General features: G+C 37.9%; 1 protein-coding gene across 6 annotated transcripts in view; it reads right to left on the bottom strand.

Moving 5' to 3' along the window:
- LOC118272066 (protein gustavus) overlaps positions 1 to 23851 on the bottom strand; it is a 50397-nt gene that overhangs the window by 3604 nt on the left and 22942 nt on the right. For 3 of the 6 annotated variants that reach the window (XM_035588375.2, XM_035588373.2, XM_050693949.1), the window contains 4 exons: positions 1741 to 1927; positions 1449 to 1570; positions 1046 to 1307; positions 85 to 340 (listed from right to left, as the gene is read on the bottom strand). In XM_035588375.2, coding sequence (XP_035444268.1) covers positions 85 to 340; positions 1046 to 1307; positions 1449 to 1570; positions 1741 to 1809 — 709 coding nt within the window. In that variant the 5' untranslated portion in view covers positions 1810 to 1927. Of the gene's footprint in view, positions 1 to 84; positions 341 to 1045; positions 1308 to 1448; positions 1571 to 1740; positions 1928 to 13033; positions 13317 to 13506; positions 13706 to 22715; positions 23003 to 23851 lie in introns of those variants that run through there. The other 3 variants (XM_035588376.2, XM_035588374.2, XM_050693948.1) reach the window with 3 other exon arrangements.

Raw genomic sequence — 23851 nt, 5'->3', positions numbered from 1 at the left:
TTAGATAGTTGATAGACATTTAAAAACATCTTGGTTTATCGTTAGGGACCTTGATATAAAGAGGCGAAGTAATAGTACACTCACGATCTAGTCCACCGATGTACTTCATGGTTATCTCAGCATGTCCCCACACTGCGGACACGATGGGGTAGAGCGTCTTGCCACGCAGCCCCCGCGCCGCGACGCCTAGATATCGCCCGTCTGCACAGAACGCCAACGTTCCCTCGTCCATGTCTAGTACTACCAGCAGTCTGTCGGGGACTAGGAACTGCTCGTCGGGCCTTAGTAGCGCGGGATACGTCGTACCACTACCCACCGTGCCCTTTACATTGTGGTAAATCTGAAACATGACAGATTCAAATGAATTGTTGCTATAAAATCAATGATCATTAAGGTGATTAAACGTAAATGACAATGCCAGATCGTGCCCTAGATTAAAAATACAATTGCCGTAAAACGTGGCCGCTTAAAAGCACCACAGTTATATTTAAAGGCTCGTAGCCGCACTAGTGGAAACTAATTTTTAAGACCGACGGAAATAGTTTATTGTAACCTGTGGGTAAAACGGCTTTTTTTTGAGGGGGGGAAAATCATCCAATGATCCATTCCTACTCCTGCTTTTCGAGCCGGAGCCTCGGTAAACCCGCTAGGTAGTCCGCAGCTCCGGATCAAGCATCAGCCCTACTGGACCCCTTCTGTGGTGGTCTGATGGCTCTTTGAGGCGCGCGGATGGGGTTCTAGTCGGGCGGTGAGCTACCCTTGCTCACCGTCCGCAGACCCGCACTTACGGTGGTTGGAGATCGTCGCGCGATCCTCGATAATAAAGATTATAATATGATTAAAATGTTTCAGACATTTAGTTAATAGTTATATTTTTAGTTATTACTAATAAAGCAACACAAGAAAGCAAATTGGCACCGACATACTCGTAAACCAATTTTAATGTTTGTACTAAATACCCTAAGAGATGGATCTGGCATTGTCATTTCTGTCTACTTGGACATTTCATAACGTAACATATAGGCTATGGGTTATACCAACATACCTTATTTCTGCCCAAATCCCAGCCCCAACTCTGGTCCGTAGCGCCTACTAGACTCTGGTAGCCGACAGAATGTAATGGCGCATGCGCTGTAGCCACACCTACTACCGCATGCGTCCCTCGCTGCCGCGCCGGCCATACTACTTCCCAACAGTGCAAGCCCCGAGAGTAACCTACCCGCCCTCTGATGCAGTCCGTACTTTGGGCGACTGGGTGTCGGTGAAACGTTAAAGCATCCTCTTCTTTTACAAATATATTTAGTGATCTGAAAAACAATAATGATGATGTTAGAATAGAAGCGGTTTACTGGTTTTAAAATGTCAAATTATCAATTTCAAAATACAATAAGTTCCATCGGCGGATTGTAGTCAATCCTTACTTGCTCATACCGTGATAGAATTCGTACCTGTCGTCTGGGTTCCACGCGTGTTTCAGCTGCAGCTCGGGGTGCGCAGGCGGCGCGTCGAGAAGCGCGTCCAAACGCGCGGGTCGCGGCGGCTCGGGCGCCAGCTCGCGCGCAACTACCGCCTAGACAACATAACAAATGAGATATTAAGTTAAGTAAGGGTAGGCGGTAAAGTTCTGTTGAATAATTATTAAGCTTAGCTGCGCCTGGTGATATCGGTCAGATATTTGAAAGAAATTTAAGGCAAGGATAACTGGTAGAAGAGTAATATATAAGAATTAAATTAGTCTACCTTGAAGGGCGCCGTGCACTCGCGCGACACCGACTTTACTCCGCCGGAAAGCTTTTGCCCCATGTTCATGCCCCTACAGCGAGTGCGGGCGCGCTTGGGCAGCGCCTTGAGGCCGCCGCGCCGCGCCTCCTCTGCGCCGCCGCCGCCCCCGCCCCCGCCCCTCACTGAGCGCACCCCGCTCTTGTACCTGAAGCAACAATTATAAGATTTAAAAATATGCAAATAGGCACGCAATGACATTTGCATGGAACAAGATCTCTCTAAGAATATTGTAGGGTAATCTTGTTGTATATGCTGCGCAACAATCACTTCCTGACGGATACGTTCAATAATAGATGGCTATACAAATGTATTGTCAAAGTTCGAAGAAACCGGTTTCTAAGTGACCGGTGAGTGGTGGTGTCGTCACAGCAGATGCCGGGCGTCGGCGGAGTACCCGCGCATCTTATGTAACGCCGGCCGTCTAACCGTGAAAGTCACCGCTCAAAAGCCAAGGTTAACACGGCCATGGAACCTCGTTCCAACACATGCGAATGTTCTATGATCGCTTCTTGTTAATAGATTTATTTTAATTGCTGTTTATTTTTCCTCTGTCGTGATGTCATGTAATTACATGCTCAGTTATTTCTTGACATACACATAGTTTGTTTGTCGATGTGCACATAACTTCCAAATATTAGCTAGGTATGTTATTAGGTACATTGCAAATGGTCACGCGCGCTTGATAAGCCTATTCACCTGTAATAAATTGGGTGATACATTGATAATCAAGGGTGCTATCATCGAAGGACACTCCTAATGTAATAGTGATACTAAAAAGTATTAAGAACAATATTACATAATTATTTAACAATAGCTTAGATTCATTAGCTTCCTATGTGATTTCTTTATTCAGTTTTAAGGGAACGTCGGTAAACTTCTATTATAAATATGATTGTCCGTAGTTTGATTGATCATTCTTTATAGGGCTCGTGGCATGCGATTCAGTGTCCAATTTATGTAGGATGAGAGGGACGCCTAGAAGGTACGCAAGCTACAAGGCCGTCTGCCTTTCCGTCGCTTAGAGCGGTGTCTTGACAAAAGCGGGAAGTGAAAGGCAGTGAATGCGTCCCCTCAGTCGCACCGCCTCTTTACTACGTTCCAAAATCTCTGTTGGTAGAATACTGAAATATTATATTATGACGACAAGAAATATTTTTAAACGAAATGATATTTATAGTAACCATTAGTTATAAGAAAGAACCCCACAAATTATTTTAATTATTGAAGTTTTTTTTTTGAGGGGGGAAAATCATTCAGTGCCCTCTCCCTCTCTGGGTGAGGCGAGAAAGAGCGTCAGTCTCTTACTGACTAAAAACCACCCCGTTCCTACTACTGCTTTGAGCCGGAGCCCCGGTAACCTCTTAGGTTGGACTTGCAAAATTACAACGTTTTACCTTCCCAGTTATTATTATCACGAAGAACTTATTGTAACATAATGTGACCAGCTGTTGAAATCAATCAAATGCTACGTATGTTTGTATGTATGTATTTAATGTAGCATCTGTTAATATTTGACTGATAGCGAGATAATCTGGAGAGTTCACGTGGCGGGCAGTAAACAAACAGAGGGGACACGTGATCAACCGATCTCTGACGTCTTCCTCCACGCGTTTGCTAATCCAATGTTAACGATTACCTATTTTTGACAAACTACATACATCTAAATTGCAAAAAATAAGGATAATGCAATAAAAATTGAACAGATTATTTAGCGACCATGCATATTCTCACGGAAAATAAAATCATGTACTACTGAAATAGCTGTGATATCACTCTACAATTGGAATGTCAGTCGCTATCGTGGGAAAAATGGAACTCGCTGTACTGGATGACAGTTATGGCAAAATTTACAAGTCTTCAGATTTCTGAAGTTCGTAAATAGACGCTGTCGAGTGTGGTGGTCACATGCAACTAAACCGTTCACGCTCGGTGAGAGGTGAATGGAACACTGGAAGAGAACGTTGCTAGGCCGACAGCATTAGCGTGTGCCAACGTGCGCGAACAATGAACTAACCGAGTGACGTACGCTCTGCTGTGTCACTAATGTAAATATGAAATCCTAAACCTTATTCCGAGCATAATCACAAACTTGTAACTAAAAATTTAAAAAGAGCGACATTTTGTACAGCTATTTCTTAGGAAAACTACGTTCATTATTCAACAAAATCAAGCACGTAGATTCGGATAAACATACTGTACAAGCCGATTTTTATTATTTTAGACATTAACTATCGAACAGTTAGGTTCGAAGGATTCTCTGCACACAAATCATTGAAGCGAAACGTAATTAAAAGGTATTATGTAGTTACAACAACCTTACAAGTACATGCTTGAATAATAATAATTGCGAAGGTTCTACTGGAGGTTGTCCATCACTACATACATAGCAAAGTGCATAGTAGCAAAAATTTAAATGTATTGGGAGAAGTGACAATATCTTTCAAGTTTAAATTATAATTACAGAAAAGGTGGTGTGAAAATGAAGATTAATGTAATTGATAAATTATGTGTGACAATCTACGGATTTGTCTTTTTACTACCTAACCTGACTAAAAGAACTATTTTATCACAAAATCACAAGTTTATACATTATTTATATCTACTACTACTACATTTTATGTAGTTATTCGACTATTTGCAATTCAGTCAAAATTCAATCGATAGTAGTGTGTAATAAAACTCTGATTGCCGACATTTTAATTTGTAACGCAAACAAAAGTGTCATCTACATGCGAAATTGAAACGCTGTTCCGAAACTGAATTGAATTCAGAACCAACGGGAATGGGAGGATTAATTGTTAATTGAATCACAGCATGTGCATTTATTATTTAACCGAATTTAAAACGATACGATGCCAGACAGTGCTTAATGAGAATTGAAGAGGATATTGTAAATAAGATATTGTATTTCAACCCCACTTAGTATTTTACAGCGAAGCGCATTTATCGCGAATTTTAAAATTAAATATGTAATTATTTCTTGCCCCTTAAAGGTGTTCTATAATAAAAATCAAGGTTCGCCTGCGTGAACATACTTTAACATTTCTCTCGACAGTTGTAGAAAGCGACGATTTCGATTCTTGGGTCATCTTACGAAAGAGTCACCGAACGATGTCGTGCCATCTGGAGGTATGCGCTTAATTTTTAACCTGGCCTTTATGTGCTTATTACTTTAATTTTAACAGTAAAGAGCACTTTTCGATTATGTTACTTTTGGTTTATTTCTCAATCCGTACATCCATACAGCAGTTTGCTTTTGTGGACCAACAAAGTGCAACACGGTTACATTAGGTAACTATCTGTAACTTATGGGCCTTCTAAAATGCTGTCGGATGTTGCTGAGTAAGACTTGGAAACGTTTATCTACAAAAAGTAACTGCGGTGTGGATGCATGGATTGATATTAACAGTTGAAATAGTCAAAGAATATTCTGCTATAATTAAAATAATTGTTTTTATAACATACTTTTATGGGACCCTAATTTTATGAGATTGAATATTTTAATGACATCTCTAAAAACTTTAGCGATAACCTAAAATCTAGATTTTTTTTCTATGTTTATTCGTCTGCGTGTCTTTAGTTTTGACATTAATCTGCTAAACTATCTCTGGTTTAAATAACAATTAAATAATTGCTAGGGCGTGTCGCTTCAACCTTGTATCGGTTGCCACGTTGCAACAGGGCCTTGTGTCAAGGAAAAACCTACTTAGCGGTTTCCCTGGCCCCGAATAGTACTTTTTCATTCTAGTTTTTTCAAACAGTTTCATTGGTCTATTTTTATCCTACAATTTTAGATAGTCTTTAATCCTAGTGTGTGTCACTGTTGATGAAGATTAACTGCTTACAGGAATTTAAAAGGCCCTGTATAATGCTGTCTGTCTTTAATGAATAGTTTTATTGCACTCGTCATGTAGCGATTTTGTCTACCGGTCGGCCAGTCTATGGGTCGGCCATATAAAAATTTTTGATTTTCAGCACTTATCTTCAATGCATGAACTTGCGTCAATATAATATTAGAGGGTTAATAAATAAATAATTATAACTATAGTACGAGTTCAGGGAGTTTTGTATGTGTATTTTAGAGCGTACTTTTGCTGCCGAAGTTTTCGTTACACTATGAAGAGTGTGGTTATGTATGACCGGCTTTATATGCCGTCGCGGTGCATTAGTCGACAAGTTGTATGATATAAGAGGTGTTGAATAACGATAGTGGTGGGTGACGATTACATAATGAAACGATATGACGCGACGCGTGCATGCTGCGGTGCACCGCGCCGCTCCTCGTGTCAAGGATGCCTTTGCTTCACCATATTACAAAGAAGCTATCGTGCCATGGTCAAACATTACCTAAAGATTATTCTGTCTATTATTTTATTGTAATTTATATTTTTCGGAAACAACAGGAAACACAAACCTAAACAATAGCTTTATCCATTGACGTTTGTGTTAGTCACCTCAATAACAAACAGGTAAATTAATTATAGTTATACTACGGGCATATGGGAAGTCCAGTTGTAGATACGTCACACCGTTATACATAAATTTGCCGAATATAGTAGAAAATATCGTTAATATACGAATTGTTTTCTGTCAACGCGGTTGATAGCGTTTATAATGACTTTTGAAATCTAGGTATTGGGAGTTGTGATTGATGCTGATATTGTTTGTTCATTAAGTGGGAGTGCGTTTTGTCGGGTCGAGCGCATGCGCAGCAGTCGAGGGCCTTGACTGCAATGCGCGCGCGCCGTAGCGTGTCAAGGGAGCGCTGCTTTCGCTGCCACACCTGCACCCGGCCTATACAGACATGACGGAGAAAAAACCTAATAAGGCAATTAAAATAAATGTGCAATCTAAAGTTTTGTCAACAAATAATTCATCTGGGTAATAATTCAGTAGCGCACATTTAGTAAGGGATAGTATTAAGAAAATAAAAAGTATTTTAAAAGTCCCCACATTAAGCTAGTTCATGAGGATAATTAAACGAGAATCTGGGTCATTCGATATTAGCTCAACGTTAGAACACAATGGTTTAACAATACGAAGGCAAAAACAATTTAACTTAGGCCTTCATTCTATAAATGTGTAGGCCCTAACGTGTCATGTAAATTACTTATAGTCTTCTCGTAGTTATGCATGTACTACACCTATGTAAGTATAAGGAGCATTATATCACTAATAAGTGGAAACTATATTTTATATATTTTCTAAATCTTCAGAATTTCTTGCCCTCAGAGAGCAAAATGAATGGCAACACTCAATTACGTTAAATCACAACGCTAGAAGATTCCGATTTCCAGTCCAATCGTGCGAGCCAAACAAGGGCTGGTGTAAATAAATCTAAAACCCAAATTGAAGGCGAGACCCGGAGTATAAAGAAGTATCTTGCGAAGACAAAGCCGAGCAATCTTCTAAGTGGTCTGGAAGGCCGGCGCGGAAACAAAGCCACCCTACACCCCGCCTACGCTACGCGACCGCCCTCCACAGATAAGCACCCCTCCGCTTTTAAATGCCTTTAGCACCACTGAATGAGTCCGTGTCTGAGGAATCCAATGAGAGACTTAGCAATAACTTCTTTGGAAAATGTCGGGATCTATCGTCTATCATATTTTATTTATAATTAAGGATGAAGTTGATTTCGGGTTACATGTAACGTTTCATAATAATACATTTCAATTGTAATTATTTAACAATTTTGTTATGATATTTAACTTTATATTTTCATATTTCAACTAAGTCATATTTTCCCATATAAGTTACTAACTTAGAGGTACGTTATGAGGAATGTTGCAAGTCTAGATATGTTCAAAGCGACGTGGCCAGTTTAAATATTGAAGAGTTTTATTTTTGGGAGTTAGCGCTTTTGTATTAGGGTTTTGTAAAAAGTGTAAGAATTAGATTTGTAATAGATACTTTTTTTGTTTAATAGTAGATACTTAAATAAAACATTTTTCAAAAAAGCTACTTAAATTATAAAATAGATCTAAGAATATGATTACACCGAGGTTGTTGCTAGGTCGGAGTAACACGTGAAGTTCCTACTAAAATATGGTGTGAGCAGGAAACAACGTTATTTGCTAAGCAAATCGCGTCAACGAAGCGTGACCCAAGTTGATGACGAGGATTCAGTTGCTTCCGTGAACACTAATGGCATCCAACTTTGTTCTACAAATTCATAATCTTATAAGCAAAATGTTTAACTCGCAATAAAGTTCGAACGAAATGGTAACACAAGTGAAGATAGCAAGCGAGCACCTCGGAACGTGGAACAAAAAACAGATTGTTTCATTTTGTTTTTCTGTGGAAGGATCAACAATGCCGTCTCGGCTTGCTGGAAACCGGTATGAGGCGCGGTGGTGGCCGGATCAAACGCCTCGCGGGTATCGACCATAACTTCAATGTCAGTACCAATACATTTCTACTTCAATGCTACCAATAATGTACACAATTATTGTGACATTATTAAAAATAAATACTTCAACCTCAATATCACTCATTAAATGGGTATATTTTCTACATTTATTTACAATAAAATAGGTATGATTTTTCTATTTGTGACGTTAATATTTAAGTACAGTATGTTAACAAATATAATTATCTGAGTTGTGTGGTAAAGTTAATTTAGGCAGTTTAGTTCAGCGTGTGTATTTGTGGATCCACCTACTTAAAAAATATTTATGCAGTACAAATTTATAAAAATTACACTCTAATAAATGTAATAAAAAGTAACAAATTTTAATGTTTTCAAATCTCAACATATCTTAACATGTAAAATGAAAATGTTTCTAGTAATAATAATAATTGCATTGTTTTTATAGAAAAAAGAAGGGTTTGATCCCGGACATGTGTACGTATAATTCCTACTGTAGTGAATAGAATTGAACGTGTGTACCAAATCGAATGACAATCACTTGTCCATGCAAAATGGATAAACCGGCAGCGTGCAAACTAAAAAAGCATAGGGATATACAGTATGAGCTAAAACGTTATAAATAATAGAGAGCACAAAAGGCTATGGATAAATTGTGTGGCGTGCGTATGTGTGTTGCATGGGGCTGCGAGTGGGGTCAACGACACGCACCCCGACTCGCAGTGGGGCACACAGGACGTGAGTCACTGCTGGGGTTACCAGCTGCTGTCGGCAAAAACTACCCTCCTGCCTTGCCAGCCACGCGTGTACGCTAAGGTACTAATTAAACTACGTCATTCTCGTGACTTCTGTATTTTCATTTAGATAAAAAAAGCTGGTTTGTTATACACTAAACATGATGATCGCATGAACCTCCAAAGATGAAAACAAATGTTTGAGGAGTAATCTAAATCGACCTCTTGTAGGTTTATATCACAAATGCGAACTTTTTGCATAAGTAAAGAATACAAATTGTCATCAGTTTGTTTCGCGAACGCACGAAGCTATACGTAATATCGAATGTTGGGAGTGAAAGCGGCAACATATGCGTCGGCCTCATTCACTTTATGTTGGATCTCGGCGCCATATGGTGCGAGCAGCTGATTGAACTCATTAGAGCTATATTAAAATATATTTAAGGTTTCGTCGAATTCGTTGTACACAAGATAAATATTCCAATAACATTTTCGACAATATCCTTAATATAAAAAAATATGACTATCACAGTTAGAGTGATTTTACGTTAATGAGACGCAACTGAGCAAAAGACTAGCAAGTCCTTCACTTAGACTGAACATCGTTCACTGCTCAAACCAGTATTTATAAATATTATACGACAATACAAGTCACTTTACGTTTTGTCCAGAACCACATGAAGAACTGTGATGTAAATATCTTTGACCAGAGAAGGACAATTAAATCTTATAGGTATTTGTTTGCTCATACAATACATTGTGTGCTGCAGATTTATTATGAAGCGTGTCAGTTTTGTTTTACCAAACTTTAAAGGCGGAAACTCGCTTAGAAAATGTAAAACTATTGTAGTTATTCAATTAAGATCGACGTGAGAACAATCGCTACAAGGAGAAGGCGAGCGCTAGGCTGTTTTAATCAGCATTGCTAGTTTTCCCATGATAAAGTAGTAGTTAGGTAAGGCATCACGCCGCGAGGCGTCATAACCTCGTCGGTACGGATCGTGGAGGTTGCAATAAATACGACATCGGCGGCGCTGGCCTGGTCAAGAGCCTTTCAAACGCGAGGCGGGGAGTGCGCCCGCGCCCCACATCTGCGCCTGGGCCGAGCCACTAACTTGCCCTACCAAAAAAGCTTGCATTCCACCAATAGGTGCTCTCGCAACCGACATAATGTAATGTTGGAACTGTAAGCGAATGCAATAGCTCAAAATAGGTACAACTTTCACATAGATAGAATACGCTTAAGTAATCATGTAACGTAGAACGTCCTTTTTTGGTTAATGTTAAACATAGGAGTCTTGGTTAAGTCGTGACCGCTAATTTCTGAAACATCGCCGCCGGGTCACTGGTTTCGCAGCGTAGTAGTCAAGGTCAATCACAACACTAATGATTTGTACTAAATTTTGGCAAATGGCAAAAAATCCCAATGTTTCATACATTTCAGCAACGATTTCGTTTAAATGACAACCTGAACTTGGCTTTGTGATGGCATGCCGTTCTTATTGAGATAAAACACAAACACTTATAAAAACCATCCGACTCGACAGGTAGTTGAAAAGAGACGGACACACGTTCACGTTCAACACTAATCGGTGGCATCCGTGACTTACGTTGCGAACTACACCGCAAGGAAACGCGCGGCCCTTGTTCTCCTGTCACAGGACATTTCGTAATTCACTTCTTAAATCACTTCACCAACGACATTATAAACCAAATCCGTTTAGAGAACGCTCGCAATTCGGTTGCCGCGAAGTTACCTGCCGTTTCCGCGGCGCGGTGAAGCGGAGGTGCGCATCGCGGCGTAAATGGTAACACAAGTGAAGATAGCAAGCGAGCACCTCGGAACGTGGAACAAAAAACAGATTGTTTCATTTTGTTTTTCTGTGGAAGGATCAACAATGCCGTCTCGGCTTGCTGGAAACCGGTATGAGGCGCGGTGGTGGCCGGATCAAACGCCTCGCGGGTATCGACCATAACTTCAATGTCAGTACCAATACATTTCTACTTCAATGCTACCAATAATGTACACAATTATTGTGACATTATTAAAAATAAATACTTCAACCTCAATATCACTCATTAAATGGGTATATTTTCTACATTTATTTACAATAAAATAGGTATGATTTATCTATTTGTGACGTTAACACTTATTTAAGTACAGTATGTTAACAAATATAATTATCTGAGTTGTGTTGTAAAGTTAATTTAGGCAGTTTAGTTCAGTCGCTAAAAAAATTATTTATGCTGTACATATTTATAAAAAATACACTCTAAGAAATGTAATAAAAATCAACAAATTTTAATGTTTTCAAATCTCAACATGTCTCAACATGTAAAATGAAAATGTTTCTAGTAATAATAATAATTGCATTGTTTTTATAGAAAAAAGAAGGGTTTGATCCCGGACATGTGTATGTATAATTCCTACTGTAGTGAATAGAATTGAACGTGTGTACCAAATCGAATGACAATCACTTGTCCATGCAAAATGGATAAACCGGCAGCGTGCAAACTAAAAAAGCATAGGGATATACAGTATGAGCTAAAACGTTATAAATAATAGAGAGCACAAAAGGCTATGGATAAATTGTGTGGCGTGCGTATGTGTGTTGCATGGGGCTGCGAGTGGGGTCAACGACACGCACCCCGACTCGCAGTGGGGCACACAGGACGTGAGTCACTGCTGGGGTTACCAGCTGCTGTCGGCAAAAACTACCCTCCTGCCTTGCCAGCCACGCGTCCGTACGCTAAGCTTTATTATTGTACTAATTAAACTACGTCATTCTGGTGACACGCTTAGGTATATTATTATACTGTATTTTCATTTAGATAAAAAATAGCTCGTTTGTTATACACTTTTACTTGGCTAACATGATGATCGCAAGCTGAACCTCCAGAAGATGAAAACAAATGTAGCATTGAGGAGTAATCTAAATCGACCTCTTGTAGGTTTATATCACAAATGCGAACTTTTTGCGGGTGTTTTAGTGAAGTAAAGAATACAAATCTGTCATCAGTTTGTTTCGCGACTACGCACGAAGCTATACGTAATATCGATTGTGATGTTGGGAGTGAAAGCGGCAACATATGCGTCGGCCTCATTCACTTTATGAAGTGTGGATCTCGGCGCCATATGGTGCGAGCAGCTGATTGAACTCATTAGAGCTAAGTATTAAAATATATTTTGGCATATTATTAAGGTGAAATTATGCGTCGAATTCGTTGTACACAAGATAAATATTCCAATAACATTTTCGACAATATCCTTAATATAAAAAAATATGAAAATCACAGTTATATGTGATTTTATTTTACCTCTTTGTTAATGAGACGCAACCACACACAAAGAGCAAAAGACTAGGCAAGCGTCCTTCACTTAGGGCTTACTGAACATCGTTCCCCGTGACTGCTCAAACCAGTATTTATAAATATTATACGACAATACAAGTCACTTTACTCTTTTGCGTCCAGAGTACCACATGAAGAACTGTGATGTATACATATCTTTGACCAAGAGAAGGACAATGCACCTAAATCTTATAGGTATTTGTTTGCTCATACAATACATTGTGTGCTGCAGATTTATTATGAAGCGTGTCAGTTGCGTGACTCATGTCGTTAACTACCAAACTTTAAAGGCGGAAACTCGCTTAGAAAATGACGTAATAACTATTGTAGTTATTCATTATAATAAGATCGACGTGAGAACAATCGCTACAAGGAGAAGGCGAGCGCTAGGTTGTCTTTAATCAGCATTGCTAGTTTTCCCATGATAAAGAATAGTAGTTAGGTGAAGGCATCACGCCGCGAGGCGTCAATAACCTCGTCGGTACGGATCGTGGAGGTTGCAATAAATACGACATCGGCGGCGCTGGCCTGGTCAAGAGCCTTTCAAGGCCGGGAGGCGAGGCGGGGAGTGCGCCCGCGCCCCACATCTGCGCCTGGGCCGAGCCACTCTTGCCCTACCGCTTGCATTCCACCAGAAATGAGGTGCTCTCGCAACCGACACTAATGTAATGTTGGAACTGTAAGCGACGTTAGTGCAATAGCTCAAAATAGGTCTGTAAACCATAAAGGTTTCTTAATAACTTTCACATAGATAGAATACGCTTAAGCAACACATAATCATGTAACGTAGAACGTTTACCTTTTTTGGTTAATGTTAGCTGATAAGAAAACTGTCAAAACATAGGAGTCTTGGTTACGGAAGAAAATCGTGACCGCCAATTTCTGAAACATCGCCGCCGGGTCACTGGTTTCGCAGCGTAGTAGTCAAGGTCACATCACAACACTAATGACTTTGTACTTGAAATTTTGGCGTTACCATGTTTTATTGCAAAAATATAATGGCAAAAAATCCCAATGGCACCAATTTCATACATTTCAGCAACGATTTCGCTTTAAATGTTACAACACTGAACTTGGCTTTGTGAATGGCATGCCGTTCTTATAGGAAGAAAAACACCTGAGATAAAACACAAACACTTATAAAAACCATCCGACTCGACAGGTAGAACGCGTTGAAAAGAGACGGACACACGTCACTCGGAGGATTCAACTTCAACAAAGGATCGGTGGATCGGTCGTGACGGGAAGCGTGGTACGACATTGCGAACTCACCGCAGCTCGAGGAAACGCGCGGCCCTTGTTCTCCTGTCACAGGACATTTCGTTTATTCACAGGTTCACTTCTTAAATCACTTCACCAACGACATGTAGAAACCATAGTTGCGAACGGCACGAAAGCGTCCGCGCACCACAAACACTACCAGCGGCGGCGAGAGAACGCGCGCACTGAACCACGTTCGGTTGCCGCGAGTTACCTGCCGTTTCCGCGGCGCGGTGAAGCGGAGGTGCGCATCGCGGCGTATGCGCAGGTATAGGTACCTACAGGCCACTGACGGGGGACAACCACTCTCCTAAGCTGGGGACCCTGTCGCCCGCCAGGACTTAGTCCCTTTTAAACCAATTCGACAGAAACCACTATATTGCACTATAAATGCAATTAAATGAAATGTCCAATCAAATGTTAAACACCATTACCTACTTTTAATTTGCAAACAAAATATTAGTGGGTTAATAAAACAGTGGTGAAAGAAAAAATACGCCCCTTATTGTAGACACTACACTTAAAATTACGAAATCACTTACTTTACTTGTGTAGTAAATAAGTTATGTAACTAGTGCTGACCCTATAGACTACATACTATCTCAATAGATATTTTTAGATTCATAGTACTTTTTTATCATACTTATCTACTGGCTGTTAAACTACCCCGGACTTTCACCATAGTAGATAATTCAAGACAAAAATCCGTACGGTCGTTCTCGAACTTTAGCGAGACTATCGAACAGGAATTCACATATATATATATAAAGAAAATATAGATATATAGATATATGAATCACATAAAACAGCTGTTACTTTAAATACGAAGTCTGCAATGCACGGCCAATGCAATCGGTGATCATTTAACTGCACCGTGCAGTAGCTGAACAACGCGTCGCGACACGGGTTAGGAATCGTCTCGGAACATTTTTTATGTGATCCACAGGTTATTGTTGTGGGTTTGAATTTGAGTAAACATCAAATGAAAAAGTTAAATTTTAAATTTGAAAAAGTAATAACCCACGCCCACGGTACCGGTGAAAAGTCTAACTTGGTACAACTTATCTTGTATAATAGTGACACGTGCACTTCATTTGAAAACGTTTTTGACGATCGTTCATTCATTTAGAAGAGAAACCAAGTGTTAAGTTAAAATTATGGTTTCGTCCTAATTTACATGTGAATTATTGTTCGTTCAAATATGAGTCATTTTTGAAGTCTTGGCCAACTTTCACCAGCACTCGTGCAACAACAATTAACCGGATGATATGTAGGTTTCCCGATGACCCTTTAACGGGCATGCCCGGAGGTCCAGTGTTTCAATTTTAATTAATGAGTACTAAATAGTTTTAGACAAACACAAAATACCTAATGTACTTTACAAATACAAGATTTTTACTTTAATTAACAAACTTGATTGCACCGTTAAGCGTGTAAGGCTGGAGTTTTAAACAGGCGAGAATATGCAAATAGCTTTTCCCTTTGTCTGGACAAAAGAACTGTTCACAACTCGCATTAGTGCCAGCAAAGAAAAGCTGGATCCCATTAGGGACATTATAATAATGGTCTTTTAAATACAACCAAAAGACGATCATGAATTATGAAAGTTGGAAAAGGTTTTGTACTTTGCAGAGAGTAATACGAGTCGTCGATGAGTGTTACCTGCTCATGTTTTGAAACAGAAGGGCACACCTGCGATGGGTCGTGACGTCACAAAGTTCCTTCACCTGTCTGTCGGTCGGTTATTCATCTTGTCCCATGACACTATAATAGCTACTTAGACTAAGGGCCGATGCTGATCGATGATTTCGCGCGAAATGAACTAATTTTCTTATTAGGAATACTAGAACTTTCATCGGATTTAAGATGTAAAAGTTATATTAAACAAGTATTTCAGAGTGAATTACTAAAGCTTTGTGTTTGTGTTCTTTTTTTAGAAATAGAACGTAATAATATCGTATGTATAGGTTGATCATACTTTATTTTCGATATTTTAGTTGAAACTGTATTAATTTGTTTTGGTAAGTGATCCCGTTGAAGACCCTGTTCGGTGAACGTCTTTAGGCTGATGATGATGTAGATGACAGGTGTTATTTAATTACTCCGTGTGATAGCTTGATGTTTTTAAAGAAATAGACGATACACTAGTATGTATTCATGTGTACTAAAACACGATGACGAGTATTTTAAAAACGTTAAGCTGTACTGCAATTGCACTCTTACTGAATTTCTGACCCTGACCGTACGTAGATAAAGACGAAAATAATCGCGATCTATTAATAATTGATTTACGTTTGCACTAAACAGTACACTTAGCTACTTTTAGTATGTCCGAACTAAAAATAATATAGCGTATTTACCAAAAGTTATCTATATATTAATACGTGATGCAAAAACTTCATATACCTTTTTACGAAAGTTGCGCGGACGTAGGAGCATAAAATTTGGTACACATATAGTTTATGTGTAGGAGAAGTACAGAACGCTAATATTTTTCAATAATAATGCTTATAAAGTACATTAAATCAATAAATAAAACATTACACACACATGCATAGTATCTGATCGTATTTGACAAAACGTCAAAATTGACAGACATTGCGATGATATTTTCACGTCTCATATGAAAAGACGTTTACGATGAAATCGTAAATGGTCGAATTTCGACCACTAGGCGACCACTAGTAATAATAATAATATCATAGAAGTATCTAAGAAGTAAGTACGAAGTATCTAAGACACTGCAGGAAATGACGAAATGGGTCATTCATGAAACTACAATAGATACAATAATGGATTGTTTATGCGAAGGTGACGATAATATCTTTAGCATTTGACGTCACAATTGAGTATACTCAACTAGAAATAGAAGGATTTCATAACTTAATGTTTTGTTACTTCCCAGAAGGCAGACAGAAGTGCATATAATATATTAAATACTTTCATACGCTTAAAAATAGTCTTTCACACCCCCGGAACGAACTTTCTGCAGTCTTGCTGAACAAGTGCCCAAAGGAAGATAAGACGATAAGTAATATAAGAAGATACGTCTGATATTTATTTTTTATATTATATTAAGTCATATAAACAACGAAATCGCATACATTGAAAGTCAAAAAATATATACAGTATTCAAGAATAATGTGTGTGCCAGTTAGTACAGTAACACCCACTAAACGATATTTATAAAATTATTGTGGAAAGTATAATAATATAGGTACAATTATTATCAGACTAAGTTCCCTACTAAATGAAAAGGTGACAAGTGGATATATAACACAAAATTAATGAGCTTTTGTTTAGGTAGGTACTATGACAAGATAAATAGCATATAATGTAAAGCGCCGTGAATTTCAGAGTGTTTCTCTGGTGCTTGGGTTGTTTCCGCGGCTCGGCTACAAAACGGGATGTGAATTCCCACCGGAATCCTGAAACGACCCTCTTGTTTTTTCATCACTACCGAAATATCATTGTTGCCTCGCTCCCCGTTGTTCTGAGCGTAATTTAGTTTATTGTATAAAAGTCAGAAACTGAGAGGAGGCGCGTAGACAACGAATCCACAGTTAAAAAGAAAATGAGGAAATTTTTCGTAATGTTTTCATTATGTTAAACCTGGTTTTTAATAAATGCAGAATTTCATGTAAACTAGTGGTCGCCTAGTGGTTGAAATTCAACCATATACGATTTAATTTACAATACCACTTAACATACGTTCAAGGATAATTTTTATTTAACTCAAACTCAAACAAACTCTTTTATAAAACTCTATTCATATGAGACGTCAATATCATCGCAATGTCTATCGATTTTGACGTTTTGTCAAATACGATCAGATACTATGCATGTGTGTGTAATGTTTTATTTATTGATTTAATGTACTTTATAAGCATTATTTTTGAAAAATATTAGCGTTATGCACTTCTCCTACACATAAACTATAAGTGTACCAAATTTTATGCTCCTACGTCCGCGCAATTTTCGTGAATAGCGGTCCAATGTTTTTGCATCACGTATTAATATATAGATACCTTGCTGAACCAACGAATCAAAGTTACAATTTAAAGTTGAAATAAAGCTAATGGTTTGCTATGAAAAATATACCTATTAAGTAGTAAGATGACACAATAATTACCGCGCTAGTAACGAGATCGGAAGTTATACTCATAACGCATTCAAAAAATACAGATATGGGGATGTGTCGCAGCAATTCGACCATTGCGAAAACGTCGACCGCCCAACATTACCCACAACGAATATCATAAAATCCGAATCGATAGCCTATCGTGGCTTTGATATTTATGGATATCGAAAATATACTCAATGCGACCAACACAATAAAGTGATAGTTATAGATATAATTTACGGCAACACTACTATGACCGCAGTGCTCATTTCAACATTTGGAAGTTGGATGCTGTTGTCTGGAGTGTGCTTTTCATGTGAATGCGTTAGAAAGTAGCAACTTAAAAATAGAAAAAATATGTAGCTAGTAGACATTTACTTCAAGTCCGTATGTTAGGAACATAAAGGTTCATGGTATGCACCACGTACATAGCAGGTTAGGTACGTAATAAAAAAGCTAAATGCACGCGAAGCCGCCATTAGGAAATGGGCGCCGCCGCAACGAACAGACGATAACGATTTCACTAGGCGGCCATAGTGAATGGAGAAAATTGCGCTTTTCAGCGAAATGAAAGCCCGCTACCGTTTCAGAATTCCTGCTAGATAAAAAAGATATTATAAATTTTCGGTTCCGCCTCTCTTTTGCTATTTATACGCATCCACCCTCGCAATAAATCCTCTGACTGCTGCTAAAACTGCATGTTTCATTGTTATTAAAAAGTCGTAACGACATAATAATTTCTCAAAGTTTGTTAGGTTATATAAATATATTTTCAAATTGATACTGTTGCAGCGGCAAAAACTGAAATAGTAGATAATTCTGATAATAATCAGATAATTAATTGTGTTCTGACAAGTATCGAAGGACGCGGTTTCATGTTAAGCAGGATTTCAGCCAACAATCATGGTTTATTTCCACGGCTTACTTTGTCAAAAGCAAGCGGATTCCTTTATTTATCTCTGAATATTACACTTTCCTTACCGTTTTTTGTCACATTTTCCTCTTGGTTTCAACTTCGTGCAATTTAGATTTGTTACGACATTATTTGTTTTTCATTTAGATCTTTGTTAACATGACTACGATTTATCTAGGGTCACGTTATAAAAGTAAAACGTGATTAAGTAGTTTTATTAAAATTGACATAAAGCATAAATATTTCCAACAAATGTGCTTTATCACAATTTAGAATTCAGGTTAGAACTATTACTAATAAATTTTATGTTCATTAGTATTAATGGCGTTGTAGTCATTGATAAAATAATTCACTTTGTAGTTGACAAGTTAATATAGTATTATGTTTTGTGATTTCCTTTTCTTAAATGTAAATGCGTATCTTTGCTTACTTCAGTTGTGAAGTTTTTGTTAGACGGAGACGAATAAATGGTCGATCGCCGGAAGTTGGGCGACATTGTGCCTCGAACACCACAACTAGGAAGAGGAAGAGATGTGTCTTACGCAACAAAGGTCGTCGCGAAAACGCAAAAAACTTACAGTGTTGACAAGATTCGCACGCTCGTGTCCTCACCTCAGCATTAGTTGTGATTTGTAAATGTTTGTACATATATTTTAATCGTAGTTTACACACGCACATTACAGTTGAGTAATAAGCATATCTTCATAATTATTACTGCTATATTATCCGAAATATTTTTCAAACATGTTTAATATTATTCAGTTAGATGACTTGAAAATATTTTTGACTTTAAAAGCAGTCAAACGGACGGTTCGAGACGAATGGTACTGATCGTTAAAATACACAACAGAACATGAAGTCGCGTCGCGTCGTGCTGTTATTTGGGGCTTGTTTGTTACTGTCAAGTTGAGTAACAATAGACCCAGTATTTCCACTGAGGTTATAAACGAATTTCACATCTGTCGATAGAGGATTTACCAAAGCCGAGCTCTAACGAAGCTACGCTTGTTTGGACGACGAACGTGTATCCCGATTGATTCTAGATTTTTATCGTCATTTGAAGCTATTTGAAACGCTCCCAAGCAACAAACACGTGATCTGTTAAGTCTCTAAGTTACGAAGGCCCTACCCCTTCATTTAATAATGTATACATCGTTTACAACTTTTTAATCTTTCTTATTCTATTTTTATTGTATTTGTTTCAGATGCATTATGTAAACGCGAACATTAAAGTAAAAGCCACACATAGTCATAAATAAACCAAATAGTTGTTGAATGTTTGGCTTGATATCGATTAAAGTTACAGACGCAAAGCCGTTTACTAAAACTTGGAGTTGGAACGGCACAGTTAGGTACGTTGGTGCAGAGGGGGCGATGAGAGATAGTTTCTAAGTTCCGAACGTGGATTCCGTATAAACATTAAAACTTGCTGCTAACGACGTACAAAATTAACTGCATAATGATTCAGGTTGAGGAACAGATTGACGCTAATCCAAGGCATGGTATCTTGGGATTCCAAACACAAGCACTCTTTGTGCGCCATGCATAATTTATTATCTGTCTGCAGTTACGTCGTATTGTTACCTTGATGCCGAGATTGAATATCAGCAGCCTTGTAGTAATACTGATACTTTAATGATACAGATAATCAAGTAATTCAGTGTGCTCTTAATTAAAGATTGGGTGAAAAGAAAAATATTAACAATTGGGTAGTATCTTCAATCAAAAAAATATTTTTCGTCTTTTCAATACAATAAAACATTCATGGATCACACATTTATTCATAGTTTTGATGATCTCCAATTTCATCCAAAATTCATAGAAAATATCGTTTTTAGCGTTTCGAAAAAAGTATAGAGTTTGACTAGTAGGAAACTAGCCCATTTACTAATCTATGAAAATAACACAATAGTTTACGAATAAAAATGTACGTGGAAAAATGTTTAGATTTAAATAATCTTATTTAGATAACCATCGTGAATTTCACAACATGTACAAAGATACAACCCAGATTAGTTTAACTACCAACAGTTAGGTAAAAGCAAGCAAGCAATACGTGGGTGACATAGCAATAGGTTAGATTTGACAAAACATCGGCTATTTTATCACAAATGGTGATTTGTAGACGCGAATAAAATACAAGAAAATATTTCTCTTTGTTTACTAGAGAACGTCGCTTTGGGAAAACAGAGCAGTCGAATAATACACGTAGGTGGTGCAAAATCTCTCTGGTGCCGTGAGCACACCCCCTATATTTGTTTCTTGTCACGCCGTACGTGGCCTCATTACTCGATATTGTATGCTTTGCTCGCTGGTAGCCACAGAGAATACACGGTTTTAGGTGATGTTTAATATGCATAAAACCTTGTTCATTCGACACTACAAGGTGAGGCAGAAGGTAGCTTCTTTAAAAGATAAAAATCAAGTCTTATTTAAATGAAAAATAATACTTCATTGAAAATATCTACATGCCTCAATGTCACGATAGATGGTACCATTGTGATGCAAACTGCAAAGCAACCACAACGTAATCAAACATTATCGGTACTAAAATCTGTTTAGTAAGAAAATATTATGAATTTGTAGATTTTATCTCAATAATCACACGTATTTCCTGTTTATTAAGCGATGAGTATGATTTAATTAGTCAACTTCGTAGGTACTTAAAAAATTAATGTTGACACAAATATTTGCTTAATTCGCAGAGAACGAGTGGTTAGCGCAGTGTCGTTCAATAAGCATGTACTCTTACCTCCATACTTGATAATACCAAGGCTTTCCACTTTCGGTTACCAACGTTTAGGTCGCGACACGGCATTCGTATTGAAACGCAAATTTTGGTCCACGATAATCATTGTATACGTCGGCATAGTACGTTATTACGTTTACCTATAAAACTAAATATAACAAGGTATACTAATACCTAAAATAATTATTCGATTTCAAAACGTTTGATTGATATTTAGGTAAGCCAGTCAGATTTAAATGACAACTTTCAAAACGTGTGGCTAAACAAGAATTTCATTGCCGATATGTTAATAAAAATATGCTAAATTGAAATATTAAAACAGTTTAAATAAGAACAAGTCTTCCAAGTGTGTTGGACAGTTCGATAATATTAGAAACAACGTCACAACGGGCAGGCGATGGTTGGGGTCGTACGGTCACCCGACGTATAACATCCGCGCTGATACGAGATAAGCGAAGTGGTCAGCTCGTGCGTATGTCTTGGCTGTACCGTTTGTTATTAGTACTATAAACGACATCGGCTCATTGATAACGGAGTACTACTGATATACCGTTATAACATAAGAGCTCGAGTGAAAAGGTAAACAAACATTTATTTTAATCTTTTATACACAACACTACTAATTAATTTATTGACGTTCACTTATGTCCTGGTTGTGTAGTAAACAATTATTATGTTTATTATTGGAATGACGTGATAAAGTCCGAAGGTTTTATCTCACAATCACAAACACAAGTAAGGTTTTATTCATTAAGTTTCGTTATTTTATGACGTTCTCGAAAGTACTGGGTATGTGTCATATAAAATTTCATTATTAAACCGAGTTAACATAGTGTCAATCTTAATTACTACCTTGAACTTCATTGTACTTATCTACTTCAATAATCCACTAGATATTTTACAACAGTCATTATTTTGTGAGGTCTGAATGTGAGCCTGACATAACCTTCCTCCGCAATGTCACAAAAACGAATTGAGCCTGTGCGTGCAAAGCCACAGGCGAGCCGCAACTACCTACGTACAATAAACATTAAAATGAAATGAACGTGAAACTTTTGAAATCACGTAAATACATTCAAGGCTCACAACTAGGCTTATAACGTTTGAATAAATCTTACAGGGAATAATTTAATACGTAATAAGTTTTAATGAAGCTTCTTAACTCGGCTCGAGCAAGTACGATACGGCAAGTGGATATAAAAGTTAGGAGGGTCCAGCAATTGATACGGAATACATTCCGAGAGATTGTTTTAACTAATGCGGCGCGTCCCTTCTAAAAGGAAAGTAGTGGGTGCCACTGCTATCTCAGGATCATCTATTTATATACAAAAATTTTATACTATTCCCGTTACGAAAGTTTAGCTATAAATACGGTGGCCCTAAGAAAACGTTGGCAATTCTAACTTTTATTATAAAAAGAACACAGTTTTACTTACGTACAAATACTGCCACGAAGCAATGCAAAACATATAAGACCTAATTGTTTTTTAAACTGTACACAACGATCAACATACTGTGGAAGAACTAAGGTAACACTGTGCTGTGTGTATCGATTCCATTATCGGTAACACCAAGAGTGGTCACATCAGAAAGTGATTAACAACGGTATTTAACGATATACACATAACTATTAATATTGTTTTTGTGAGTATATAAAGTGCAACACAAAATATTGTAAATACACGTGCTCGGTGCAACGCGCCGAAACCAACTGGGACGGGTGACGATCTATTATACCGGTGCGCGTGCACAGGCTCTCGGTCCATTTCCCCCACGCAACTCAGTCCGTTAGATGTTTGCCGTATCGATAGTGTAGAATGCTATTACTTTACGTACTCAATATACAACGTACACGCTACATCATATCAACTACAATGACACGAATTTCGGTGTGGGGGCTTCAGAGCAGTCTTCAATTAAATTAGGAAAAATGTTGAAATTTTTAAACACAGTCAAAGAATTGGTCGTTAATCGTTTTAGCAATTATGTTACTGATATTATCTCATACAATAAAGAAACTTTAGAGGTTCTTCAGTTAAGATATAAAGAAAATTGGCCACTTGTTACATTTTATCAGTAATAGGTATCACAAGAGCAATTACGACAGCACGAACGTGAAGGTAATGGGTACTTGAATTATGAACTAGGCTGATAACAATTTGAAGTTTCAAGAAATTGATATTGTCCCCAATAAATTTTGGAGAATACTAGATATAATTTTATTTTGTGTAGTTGTATTTTACGTAGTATTCTGGTACATTTGTGGTGGTGTAGGTGCGTTTAGATTATATTCATATGTACCTAGTTAATGTACAAGAAAGTGCAGATGCAGTGCAAAATTTCCGTTATACGTTCAAGTTTTTCTTTGCCTTCGTGATGCGTGGAGTGAGCAAGGCCGTTATTCACCGTTCCGATGATAGACCAGACGTTGCACTTATTGTCACGTTCTCTGACGATGCATTTTTGTTACATTACAAACTCGTGTTTTGAGACTAATTCTTAGATAGTCATGTAGCATTTGATTGTAGACTATATTAACTTAATTTATTTCATTCATTAGAAACGTTTCTAT

This window comes from Spodoptera frugiperda, chromosome 5 (assembly GCF_023101765.2).
Source record: "Spodoptera frugiperda isolate SF20-4 chromosome 5, AGI-APGP_CSIRO_Sfru_2.0, whole genome shotgun sequence".
Classification (NCBI taxonomy): Eukaryota; Metazoa; Arthropoda; class Insecta; order Lepidoptera; family Noctuidae; genus Spodoptera; species Spodoptera frugiperda.
Note: the sequence above shows the minus strand (reverse complement) of the source record. Positions and strands in the feature narration are given on the sequence as shown.